Source organism: Lactuca virosa, chromosome 6 (assembly GCF_052849685.1).
Source record: "Lactuca virosa cultivar CGN04683 chromosome 6, Lactuca_virosa_CGN04683_v6, whole genome shotgun sequence".
NCBI classification, from domain to species: Eukaryota; Viridiplantae; Streptophyta; class Magnoliopsida; order Asterales; family Asteraceae; genus Lactuca; species Lactuca virosa.
In genome coordinates this window covers 99,847,173-99,860,822 of record NC_136431.1, presented here as the reverse complement: position 1 = coordinate 99,860,822, position 13,650 = coordinate 99,847,173, and the positions used below count along the sequence as shown (strand labels likewise).

Below are 13,650 nucleotides of genomic sequence, written 5' to 3'. Positions count from 1 at the left end.
TCTGACTCACCGAGTCACTCACCCAACTCGGCGAGTCATCCACTGATCTGAGTCACGGAACAACCCGCTCCGACTCGTCGAGTCTGCTCATGGACTCGGCGAGTTTATTTCGTGCACAACCTCAAACAACCTTCTGAGGCCAGATCTATTCCTCTAATCCTTAGATCTAGCCTTCCCAAGGTCAATAATCACGTAAAGTCTCTATCTTGATGCACATGCAACATCTATATGACCATATATGATGATTTAGCCCCAAATACCATAACCCAAGCTCATAACCTCCATTGCTCTTCATAAAGCTTGAGGAGTAAGGCTCTCTGGACCTCTATGGATCCAGATCCAAAGCCTCATCACCAGAAAGGGACTATTTGGACATCAAATCAACCTAGCAAAGGGCACAAGAAACCCTAAATCTATATATTCTTCATAAAACAGAAGAAGAGCCGAATTAATACCTCAAATACGATGATCTTAGCTTCAAATCCACAGAATAACAACCTCCTTTGCTTCCTCTTGGCTAGGACCTCCTTCTTCTTGCTAAACAACACCACAAAGGTCAAGAATAGCTTCCCTTCTCTCTCAAAACGCTCAAGCACTCTAGGGTTTCTCTCTATGGACTGGTAGCCGCAATTAAAGGCCATAAGGGCCTTTAAATAGGTCCCAAACCCGAGAAATTAGGGTTTCTATCGTCAGCTCTGACTCGGCGAGTCACTCCCCTGACTCGTCGAGTCCCCTCATTAACCACGTCATCCAGTCGCGACCAGACTCGACGAGTCTAAGCACCAACTCGTCGAGTCACCTTAAAGAAATACAACATAAATCAATATACCTGGGAAACTGGGTGTTACAAATCGAGCCCACAACAGATTAGGAGAATGATAAAATCTCCACCACCAACGAAACATCATGGCCCTATTAAAGGAGAATAAACTACCTATACCCAATCCACCATCTTCTCCACTAGCTAGAACTCATTCCCATCTGACCCAGTGCATTCATCTCTCATCCACATCCGCACCCCAAAATAATTTAGCCCTCAGGGCCTCTAAGGAGGTAAGAACCGATATGGAAACAAGAAAAATCGACATCAGATATCTCCCTAACAAACCCAAAACATACTTCACTAATGTAAGGTGATCCATGCATGGATCATGAAAGCCCAAAATGTGATGGATTAGTGATTACTAGTAGGCTAGAAAGTGGTTTGGGCTCAATGGTTGGGTTGTGCATGGTAAGCCACAAATTGAATTAGGGTTGCATGAAGGCTAGGGCAACATTTTTAAGGCTTCATAAGTGCTAAAAATGTTACTTTTTGCTTCATAAAGCCTCTTAGCCGTTTTTAGCACTCTTTGGTGGATTAGGGTTACACTTTAATGCTTTTGATGGCTCCTTAATGCTTCTTATGGCTCCTTAATGAAGCATAGATGTTTTTTTATTCTCAAGTGTATTGGACGTTTTTTTGTGTTATTTCAAGAGTTTCCTTAATTTTCATTTACTAGTTTTAATGAATAATTGGTTGGTTGGCTTGTAACCACCAAATTTGTAATAAAGTCTTCATATAAAGCCAAGTTTATGCATGGAAAAAGTAATAGACGAATTTTAATCAAAGAACCCTTATTTTCACTTTGAATTATTGTCATAGTTCACAAATTATCATCTTTTGGACGTGATCCTTGAGTTGATCGAATTCAAACTAATAGGTCTTAGTTTGTCTTCAGATTTACAAGCTATAGGTCTAGTTTGTTTATCAAATATATCCTTTTATTGTGTTTGTCTCAAACATTATCCAATCTCAATACAAAAGGCTCGTACACGCATCATAATGAGACCGCCAAAAGAGAGGATTTTGGATTTCCAACCCGCCAATCTGGTCGCTCAACCTTACTCCTAGATGAAGGCTAACTGCCTCACAACTGACCTACCGGTCTCACACAACCCACCCATCCATGAAACTTCCACCAACCCTGCAGCACTAGTGTATGCTAGTCATACATAACATTGGACCCTATAGACTTTCGAATACATGATTCTACCCTAAGCCCTTCATCAAACAAGAACAGGAAATAAGGCCAAACCAAACATTCTCAGGCTATGGGATCTTAGTTATGTACGACCGTGATGCATACACTAAGCAACTACAGTAATGATGGCAATCTCATATTGAGGAAAACCCTAGGCTACCAGGCATCATATAATCAGGCAATTCTATCATGCAATTCCTTAAGATCCCTAGCCTAGCACTAGCATGCTGTTCTAACATACCACATAACCAAATAATTGTATGGTACTTTGAGGTCAACTTACTGGCTTCGGCTGATCGTACATCCTGCATCCTCCCTTACTTATTTTGAAAACCATTTAATAAAATCATTTTGAAAATCCTTTCCTTGATTTGAGACTGGAGTCACACGAGTGTTCTTCCAATTCACTCAAACCAAGGCTCTGATACCAATTTGTAACACCCATAAAATCAAGCCAATTTAAAACTTTTAAAAACATTTAAACCCATTAGAAATCATTACATCTTTGTTTTCAAAATGTATAATATCAGAGTTTTCCCAGAAACATAAACAAAACATGAGGAGTTGTACGATCATGCCTTCGCCTTGCCGCGATCCTCTGATGTACCTGAAACAATAAACTGAAACTGTAAGCCCGAAAGCTTAGTGAGTTCCCCCAAAATACCCATACCCACAATAATACGCATATAATCGTAAACAGCATATTATGGGTCCAGTCAACCATCGGGTTGGAATACCCCAGGCCCTCAACCATCTGGTAGGAATGCTAACATATTATGGGTCCAATCATCCTCGGGATGGGATACCCCATGCCCACAACCAACAGGTTGTAATGCCCACATACTATGAGTCCAATCATCCTCGGGATAGAATACTCACGGCCCACAACCAACAGGTTGGAATGCCCAGGTCTATTGGCTTCTGCACAAAGCAGATAAGCCTCAACCGCCAACAAGCATGTGCACGTATAACAGATAATCACATAACAGTCTATAGACAACAAACTGATCTACCGGATCATACCGCATAACATATAATATTATATCCTACCCTCTAGGATATCTAACTAACAGGTCATACCACATATCACATATTATCATCCTACCCTCTAGGAGATCGATCTAACAGATCATACTAGCATAACATAACCAATAACAATTCAAAGGGCCGGCCTTGGTGCCTTAGACCCTTGAGTATAGTGAGGATAACTCACCTCGCAACTGCCGACTGGAAATAGAAAGCTCAACTCCCGGATCACCGCCACCAACTCCACCACCTATATCCAACACATCCCAAAGTTCATAAATTCCCGAGATACCCCTAGAAGTCAACTGGTCAACCCTTGGTCAAATTCAAAGTCAACTGTCACAGTCAACAGTCCATGTTGACCTCAACTCGTCGAGTACAACCAACCACTCGCCGAGTTCCCTGCGTAGCTTTCTAACTTGCTGAGTCACTTGAGCGACTCGTCAAGTTCCTAATGTCAGTGGCCGCAAACTCCTTGGCCAACTCGTCGAGTTTCCCCTTTACAACTCGTCGGGTTCATACGTGTCCAAAGGTTGGGAAAACCCTATCCGACTCACCGACTCATTCGGCTGACTCGTCGAGTCCAAGGCAATCTTCATCGGACTCGTCGAGTCGTTCATCCGACTCGCAGAGTCCATTCAGTCATACATCCATACAGTGGCTTTTTAAGCCATGCAAAGGCTCCATATTGCAGATCTAAGCTCCTAGGGCATGATTATCATGTGAAGTTGCAAACTTTACGTGCATGCAAGATGATAAAGCCCCAAAACAAGCTAAAGGAGTGGCTCAAGGTAGAGGAAAGTTCATAGCTTGACAAAGACTGATACTTTATGACAAAGAGTGACTAAAGAAGTCCAGATCTGAGGTTGCAAACCTCATATCTTAATCCAAAACAGAGAACCACTTCAAAACCCCAAAAAGGCTCTAAACCCATAAATGAAGAGATCTAACTAAAGGAGAGTCAAGGTGGCAACTTATTACCTTCAAAACAGTGCCAAAACAGAGAAGAATCCGGATCTACAACAGCCCCTTGCTTCAAACTTCTTAAACTCCAAGCCCCTTTACTCCAAATATCTTCTTTCAAGATAAGAAGCACGCAAAAATGGAGGAACAGCATAATTAGGGTTTCTGAGAATCAGGGCGTTACAACCAAAATGCTTGTCCAAACAAAAGGGTGGTGACTTTAAGGGAGGCCATTGAATGTCGTGAAGAGTTAGAGGAAGAAGAGAGGTTGGCAGGTATTTTTCATGATACACAACAAGAAGAGGAGGTGGAGTATGAAGCACCGGTGTATGATACAGTTTTGGTGCTTAGAACCCTTAAAGCTCAAGGGGTTTAAACCGTGGCTGATATGGATCAACGAGACCAATTGTTTCACACCAAATGTTTGGTTAGAGACAAGTGGTGTAGTTTGATTATTGATGGTGGAAGTTGTACTAATGTTGCTTCTAATGAAATGGTGACCAAATTGGGTTTGTCTACTACAAACCATCCAAAACCATATGTTCTTCATTGGTTGGATGATGGAAGCAAAACAAAGGTGACAAAACAGGTTAGAGTTGGTCTAACTATGGGGTCTTATAAAGATGAAGTGTTGTGTGATGTTATTCCTATGGATGCATGTCATATTTTGTTGGGACGTCCTTGGCAATTTGATAGGGACGTGCTACATAGAGGGAGGAGCAATGAATATGAGTTGAAACACAATAATAAAAAAATTGTGTTAAAACCCATGTCCCCAACAGCCATAAGGTCCATGAGTTCTAAACAAGTAAAAAAACCTAATCTTTCTATGTTTGCTAGTGAAAGGGAGGTGGAGCAAGTTCTTGAAAATGGTGATGTGATTTACATGCTTGTGGCCAAAGAGCATGCAAAGGTGGAGAAGATGGTGCATGGAGAAAACGCTATTGTTGATTTGCTTTTGGAGTTTCAAGATGTGTTTCCAAGCGAATTACCACCGGGTCTGCCTCCAATCCGTGGTATCGAACACCAAATTGACCTTATTCTGGGTGCCCCTTTGCCTAATAAAGTTGCCTATAGATGTAATCCGGAGGTGACAAAGGAGTTGCAAAAACAAATTGATGAACTCATGAAAATGGGTTATGTTCGTGAAAGCCTAAGTCCTTGTGTTGTTCCAGTTTTGTTGGTTCCAAAAAAAGATGGTTCTTGGAGGATGTGTGTTGATAGTAGGGTTGTTAATAACATCACCATAAAATACCAATTTCCTATTCCTAGAGTTGATGATTTGTTAGACGAGTTGCATGGTTCTATTGTGTTCTCAAAAATTGATTTGAGAAGTGGTTACCATCAAATTCGTATGCATGAAGGGGATGAATGGAAAACAACCTCTAAAACTAAACATGGCTTGTATGAATGGACCGTGATGCCTTTTGGTCTAACTAACGCACCTAACACTTTCATGCGAATAATGAATGAAGTGTTAAAATCTTTTTTGGGCAGGTTTGTGGTGGTGTACCTTGATGATATCTTGGTATATAGCAAGAGCTTGGAGGATCATTTGGTGCACTTAAAACAGGTTTTCGAGTCGCTTAGAGCTCAAAAACTCTATGTGAAGCAAGAAAAATGTTCGTTTTTGGTGGAAGAAGTGGCATTTTTGGGTTTTGTGGTGTCAAGAAATGGCGTGTCCGTTGACCCATCCAAAACTGAAGCAATCAAGTCATGGCCTATTCCTACTAACATTTCTGAAGTTAGATCATTTCATGGTCTTGCTTCTTTCTATAGAAGATTTGTTCGTGATTTTAGCACCATTGCAAATCCCATAACAGGTTGTTTCAAGAAAGGAGTCTTTGCATGGGGAGAAGAAGCTCAAAAGGCGTTTGAGAAACTCAAGGCATTGTTGTGTGATGCTCCTATTTTGGCTCTTCCTGATTTTTCTCAACCATTTGAAGTGGAGTGTGGTGCAAGTGGAGTTGGTATTGGGGCTGTTTTGATCCAATCTAAACGTCCTATTGCTTATTTTTCTGAAAATTTGGGTGGTGCTCGTTTGAATTATTGCACTTATGATAAGGAGTTTTATGCTTTTGTTCATGCTTTAGATCATTGGAGTCATTATTTGCTTGCAAATCATTTTATTTTGCAGTTTGATCATGAATCCTTGAAGTACATCAATGGGCAACAAAAGTTGAGCACAAGACATGCAAAGTGGGTGGAGATCTTTCAATCCTTTCATTTTTCATGCAAATACAAGGATGGAAAAAGCATTGTGGTGGCTGATGCAATCTCGAGGCGTTACTCATTGTTGGTGACTTTAGATGTTCGTTTCTTGGGATTTGAAACTCTAAAGGACCATTATCAATCTAATATGGACTTTGGAGATATTTTTTGAAATGTGCAGGTGGTCCTAATGGTGAATTTGTGATTCAAGATGGCTTTCTATTCAAAGGCAAACGCCTTTGTGTCCCAAAACATGCAATACGGGAGTTGCTGATTCGTGAAGCTCATGGCGGTGGTTTGGCTGGTCATTTTGGCATTACCAAAACTTTGGAGGTGCTTAAAGAACATTTCTTTTGGCCGAATATATTGGGGGATGTAACCAACATAGTGGGCAAGTGTGTTACATGTCACATGGCGAAAACAACTTTCAAGCATGGTGTTTACACTCCTTTGCCGGTTCCTATTCGTCCTTTGGGAAGATATGTCCATGGATTTCATTATGGCTTTGCCTAGAACTCAAAGGGGGAAGGATTCCATTATGGTGGTGGTGGATAGGTTTTCAAAAATGGCTCACTTTGTGCCATGTCATAAAACCAATGATGCATCTAATGTGGCTGATTTGTACTTTAAAGAGGTGGTTCGTTTGCATGGTATTCCTAAAACAATTGTTTCTGATAGGGATTCCAAGTTTCTATGTTACTTTTGGAACACTTTGTGGAGAAAAGTGGGTACTAAGTTACTTTTTAGTACATCCCATCATCCACAAACGGATGGGAAAACGGAGGTGACTAATAGAACTTTGGGTACTTTGTGAAGAGGGTTGGTTAGCAAAACTCAAAAAGATTGGGACATCAAACTTGCACATGCTGAATTTTCCTATAATCATTCTCCTACTTATGCTACAGGTCACTCTTCTTTTGAGGTGGTGTATGGTGTGAATCCTTACATGCCTTTATATTTGATTCAATTGCCAAAGGATGAATTGGTTCACAAGGATGCTAATGACAAGTTGAAGGCCATGATGAAACTATACCAACAAGTTCGTGAGAAGATTGAAGCCGTGAATGAGTTGTACAAACAGAAGTCCAACGAGCATAGGAAACCACATGTCTTTCAAGATGGTGACTTGGTGTGAATGCATATGAGGAAAGAATGTTTTCCTAACAAAAGGAAAAACAAGTTGATGCCAAGAGCTGAAGGTCCTTACAAAGTGGTGTCACGTGTCAATGATAATGCTTATAGGGTAGATTTGGGAGGAGACCATGGAGTGCATGTTACCTTTAATGTAAGAGATCTTTCACCTTATCTTGATGATGATGGACTTGATGAATTGAGGTCAATTCCTTTCAAAGGGGGAGCGGATGATCCATGCATGGATCATGAAAGCCCAAAATATGATGGATTAGTGATTACTAGTGGGCTAGAAAGTGGTTTGGGCTCAATGGTTGGGTTGTGCATGGTAACCCACAAATTGAATTAGGGTTGCATGAAGGCTAGGGCAACATATTTAAGGCTTCATAAGTGCTAAAAACGTTACTTTTTGCTTCATAAAGCCTCCTAGCCTTTTTAGCACTCTTTGGTGGATTTGGGTTACACTTTAATGCTTCTGATGGCTCCTTAACGCTTCTTATGGCTCCTTAATGAAGCATATACGTTTTTTTTTATTCTCAAGTGTCTTGGACGTTTTTTTTGTGTTATTTCAAGAGTTTCCTTAATTTTCATTTACTAGTTTTAATGAATAATTGGTTGGTTGGCTTGTAACCACCAAATTTGTAATAAAGGCTTCATATAAAGCCAAGTTTATGCATGGAAAAAGTAATAGACGAATTTTAATAAAAGAACCCTTATTTTCACTTTGAATTATTGTCATAGTTCACAAATTATCATCTTTTGGACGTGATCCTTGAGTTGATCGAATTCAAACTAATAGGTCTTAGTTTGTCTTCAGATTTACAAGCTATAGGTCTAGTTTGTTTATCAAATCTATCCTTTTATTGTGTTTGTCTCAAACATTATCCAATCTCAATACAAAAGGCCCGTACACGCATCATAATGAGATCGCCAAAAGAGAGGGTTTTGGCTTTCCAACCTGCCAATCTGGTCCGAAACCGATCAAAAACATAAGACCAAGCAGAAACACGAGTCATAGTCTGACCAACCCGGACACCAAGATGGATAAAAGGGAGATCAGCTGCAGCACAACCAATACTATCCACCACAATAGAAACCTGGTTGTAAGAGATTCCAACACCAATCAATTTGCTTTTCTGCAAATTGATTTTAAGACCCGACGCCATATAAAAACACTGAAGAATGCGAATAAGACGATTCACATTTTCAGGATCCCACTCTGAAATAAGCATGACATCATCTGCATACATAAGATGTGAGATCTCAATCCCTGAAATAGTAACACCTCTAAAAACATTGGCCATCCGAGCTCGCATCAAAGCTACGTGAAGCCCCTCCATCGCGAAAATGAAAAGAAAAGGTGATAAGGGGTCTCCTTGTCTGAGACCATGATGAGTTTGAAATTCATCAGTAGGCGATCCATTGACCAAGACAGAAGCCCTAGCAAACTTCAATAACTCCCTAATCCAACCACACCACTTAGAGCCGAACCCCATGATCTGCATTATCTCTAACAAATAATCCTACAGGAGAGAATCATAAGCTTTTTCAAAGTCTAATTTGAAAAGAAAGATAGGATTCCCAGACCCCTTGCTCCAAGCAACCACCTCGTTAAGAAGAAAAGGATCGTCCATTATTTGTCTACCTTTGACAAAGGCAGATTGCTCTAAGCTAACCATACTATCAATAACCTCCACCAATCTATTAGCTAAAAGTTTACCAATTATTTTATATTGGCAACCAATAAGACTAATAGGTCTATAATCTTTCGTGCACTTCGGATCTCTAATCTTTGGGATAAGACTATAAAAAGAAGAATTACACCCCTTTGGAACAGAAGAATGATGAAAAAAGTGCATGACAAAAGCTTCAACATCATCTGCCATAAGATCCCAATATCTCTTGAAAAAGCCAAAAGTAAAACCATCCGGGCCCGAAGCTTTATTTGAACCACAATCCCAAACCGCTTTTTAAATCTCCTCTCGGGTGAAAGGAGACTGCAATAATTGAGTCTGAGAAGAGGATAAAGTACTGAAGTGCATGGCATTTGTAGATGGACGCCTTCCCATATGCTGTGAAAAAAGAGATTGGTAATAAGCATGAAACTCCTCCTTCACCCGAATAGGGTTATCAATCCACGCTTCATCAATCAAGATACCACGAATAGAAACTTGGCGCCTTATGCGATTAATAACTCCATGAAAGTAACCTGAGTTCTCATCACTGTAACGCCCGCAGATTTGGGCTAGTCAATTTAAGGACAATGAGCGTCAAAAATGACTTTTTGATGGAAGATTATTTAGAAGGAGTAATCTTAACTAAGTTGTAGTATATGTTACAAGGATTCCGTACATATAAAGAACGCTGAAATCCGAGTTATAAGGAAGAAGTTATGACCCGTCGAAATTTCGCGACAAAACCGGCACGACACAGCGCGACGTAAATAGTAAATTTACGATAGAGCGATATTTGGCCTTAGCGATCTAAACAAAAGTCGTAGAATACGTTAAACCAAGAGTGTGCATAAAAAGAACTCCCAAATCTGACTTCGTATGAGGAAGTTATGATTTTTCGAAGTTTCGGCTTAGCAGTATGCAGCCCGAAATTCGAATAATAGATCGAGCAGTTTTTAGCCGACACAACCTAAACGAGAATCGAAGATCTCGTTAATAGTAGCTTAACGATAAAAAGACAGACGAAAACGGACGTCGGATGAAGAAGTTATGAATTTTTAACGGACTTTTCCTGTCCCGACCCGTTAAAAATATAATATTAAAAATGAAATCAAAATTAGCCGACAGAGTCTAAACGAAAGTTGTAGAGCATAATCTCACCTATGCGTAGATATAAAGAACGTCAAAAACGGAGCTCGTATGCGAAAGATATGGATTTTTGAAGTTCGGAGCACAAACTTCGAGACCTGACTATGTTCACGACGTGAACTCAGTGAACGACACGTTTCGAGCCTAGAAGACACACGGCAAGCCTAGGAGGTGACCAGGATCAAACTCACGACGTGAAAGTCGAATTTTCAGCCTATAAATAGCAAGTTCGACCTCAGCCATTCTTACACCAAATCTTCTTACCTCTCTCTCGTTTGCTGAAGCCGTTCCGCGTCCCGAGCCCGCTGATCACGAACCGCTGACCGTTTCTAGTTAGATTCTATAAACTCATGCTACTAAGGTGAGTGCATATTATTTTCATCTTACACATAGATATGAAGTATTTTATATAAAATTACATGCTATGTGTGCATATTATCTGAATACCTGTTATCTATGCTGGATGATCGATTTTATATACGTTTTAAATGATTTAAACTGTATATTTATTTTATATCTACAAATATGTTGGGGTAAAACATGGGTAGATAAAATAGTTGTTGTGTGATGAAAGATGAGTTGGAAGGTGAGATGAAAGGTGATACAGATCATGAGATGAGGGTGAGAGGTGAGAAGTGAGAAAAGCTTTTACCCAAACGTTGGCCCCGTCATCTAGCAGAGTATGGATGACAACCATGGACTATTCTAGACGGTCTATGGAACACTAGCAGGCTCGCAACTTGTAGGTGTTTTGAACGACGTGTTCACCCGGTGTACTCTAAAAACTCATTGACATGTATTTCGGGTGGATTGCCGAAAATAATATTTTCGATAAATGAGTTATGGACTTAGCACCCGTTGTATAAACCCTGGCAGCTATGGACTTAGTGCATGTTGTATAAACCTTGGCGACGATGTGACTTCATGCCTATTAGATAAACCCTGGCAGCTATGGACTTAGTGCATGTTGTATAAACCTTGGCGACGATGTGACTTCGTGCCTATTAGATAAACCCTGGCGACGATGTGACTTCGTGCCTATTCCTTAGGATGAATAATTAGGAATGAGTGACAGATAATTCTTAGGGTAAATCCTTAAGAGATAAAGAAGATAATGGGGATGGGTAATTGGGTTGATTGTTTGATGTTTAAACATAATAATTATATTATTGTGGGTTGAAAACCCTATGTGCTCACCAGGTTTCCCAACTTGACCCACTCGGTCTATTTGTATCACATGTATCGATACGAAGCTACTTTGTTGAAAACCCTATGTGCTCACCAGGTTTCCCAACCTGACCCACTCAGTCTATTTGTATCACATGTATCGATACGAAGCTACTTTACACTGAGAGATTAAAGGAGATGTAGATCACTAGTGTATATAAATGTAAGGTCTGTTTATGCTTATGTTTCAGTATTGACGATTACATCCCAAAGTTTTAATATGAATAAAATACATTTCTTCGGAAATGCTTTAATAATATATTTATCATGTTTTTCTGGGAACAAATTCCGCAACATTTTGAATAAAAGGAGTACTGTGATTTTTATAAAGCATAAACAAAATCGGTCTTTTCTAGCCGTGAAAATGGGGATGTCACAATCACCCTCTATACTCCACTGAATCTTAGCCTTTTGGGCGAGCTCCAACTGTGAGAAATGATCTAGATCTGAAATCTCCTTTAATAAAGAAACCTTTTTCTCTCTCAAATCAGGCGAACCATCATCTAACATTAAGCGCCTATCAATACACTCCAACATCTCTTCAACATTTTTCTTCTTATTAGAAAGTTGATCACGATTAGTAGAATACCAGACCCTGATATTTTTTTTAAGAAGCTGTAATTTCTTCTTAAAAATAATCCAAGGGTTATCCGAACACGTCCCCAGCTCGGGGTTCAACCAAGACTCCCGCACAACCTCATCAAATCCATCCAACAGAAACCAATAGTGAAATAACCGAAACGGGGTAGGACCATAATCCACACGATGCTCCAACAAAAGAATAGGACGATGATCGGGAATTTTTTTTTCTAACACAAGACCCATAAGATGAGGAAAAGAACCCATAATACCCTCCGTGACCAAGAATCTATCTAGTTTACTAAATTTCGAACCCCATTTGTCACTCCAAGTAAAGCGAGGACCGCCTAGAGGTATGTTAACAAGATCTAGATGGCTAATAAAATCATTAAAAATACTAGTTGTACCCGGATTAAATTGCGACCCCAATCTCTCCGAATCATCCCGAACCTCATTAAAATCCCCCATAACTATACATTCGACTGAAAACGACGTAATAATTCGTGAAATCTGATCCCAAAGTTCTCTTTTGTCATTAGCACCTTGTGGAGCATAAACAACTATAAACATGACAGCCAAACCTAAAGGAACCCAAATCGCCTCGATAGCAATAAACCAAGTAAAAGTGAAAACGTTTCTCTGCGAGATAATTGTTTGATCCCACACAGCAAGAATACCACCTGAAGATCCCCGAGACGGGGAAAAATCATGCATAAAAGAAACATTACCCCAAAACGAGCTAACTGTAACCAAATCCATCGCTTCCATCTTCGTTTCTTGAATCGCTAGAAAATTTATTTTATGGAGGTTACACAAATTTTTAATCCAAGATCTCTTATCCAAACAACCCGCCCCTTGAACATTAATATAAAGACAATTCATTTTTGAATTTGTCTTTCAACGTGACCCTCAACTAATTCTTTTAATCGATCAAAACAATCGTCCATATTGTAACCCATAGCTTTACCCATTTCAAAAGTTTTTGTTAATTCATTTAAAAATGAATTTTTAGTAAAAATTCCACCCGATACACTTTGATTATCACTCATAAGGGAATTACATTTATTTGAGAAACCAGGAGGGTAAGAAAGATCCTCCTCTGAAATATTGATACCCGAAATTCTACCATATCCTCCCGAAAAACCCAAAGAATTGACACCTGGGCATGACTTATTAACAAGGTTTGGATTCTGATTTTTCTCATTTGTTTTGGAGGACGAACTAGCAGCTAAGCCATCTGTCGGAATGGAATCAGATGAGTCGAAGTGTTGCTGTACAGCAAAGGAATGTGCAACTGTTGTTGTTGCCGAGGCGACAGCAGGTCCGACCACTAGGACAATAGCCATCTGGACCTCCGGTTGAAGCAGATTTGGCGAATCTACTACAGGCCCAGGTGATGTGATAGGAGGGGAAGGGTCTTCATGCATATTTTGATGATTATTACCAGCTTCATTATTCCCAAAATACCCCTGAAAATGTCCATTAGATTGTCTTGGGGATTTAGAATGATGCTTTTCTACTTTGTCTAAATTTTCCAAAGTTTCGTATATGCCAAAAGGGTTTTGTAAAGCTTCATCCCTTTCATCTAGAGAACCAATACTTTCATTCTCATGTAAATTATCATATCTCCCATCTTGAACAACTTCATTCTTGGTAAAATTACATGAGAA

General features: G+C 39.8%; 1 protein-coding gene across 1 annotated transcript; it reads right to left on the bottom strand.

Moving 5' to 3' along the window:
* Nucleotides 1-8,233: 8,233 nt before the first annotated feature.
* On the bottom strand, nucleotides 8,234-12,748 carry LOC145121781 (uncharacterized). Its single transcript, XM_079057482.1, has 5 exons — nucleotides 11,785-12,748; nucleotides 9,385-9,597; nucleotides 9,175-9,231; nucleotides 8,960-9,060; nucleotides 8,234-8,875 (listed from the first exon to the last, which is right to left on the bottom strand). The coding sequence occupies exons 1-5, from the start codon at nucleotides 12,746-12,748 to the stop codon at nucleotides 8,234-8,236; spliced, it is 1,977 nt and encodes a 658-aa protein (XP_078913608.1).
* Between the last annotated feature and the right edge of the window lie 902 nt (nucleotides 12,749-13,650).

Bases quoted from the DNA above. Each gene is read 5' to 3' on its own strand.
- LOC145121781 (XM_079057482.1), bottom strand. From the start codon at position 12,748: ATGGAAGCGATGGATTTGGTTACAGTTAGCTCGTTTTGGGGTAATGTT. The intron at 9,061-9,174 runs GTAATTCTTCTT...GTAAACTTTTAG, and splicing joins TTCTTCTGTTCCAAAGGGGT to CTAATAGATTGGTGGAGGTT. The intron at 8,876-8,959 runs GTGGTTGCTTGG...TCTCTCCTGTAG, and splicing joins ATCCTTTTCTTCTTAACGAG to GATTATTTGTTAGAGATAAT.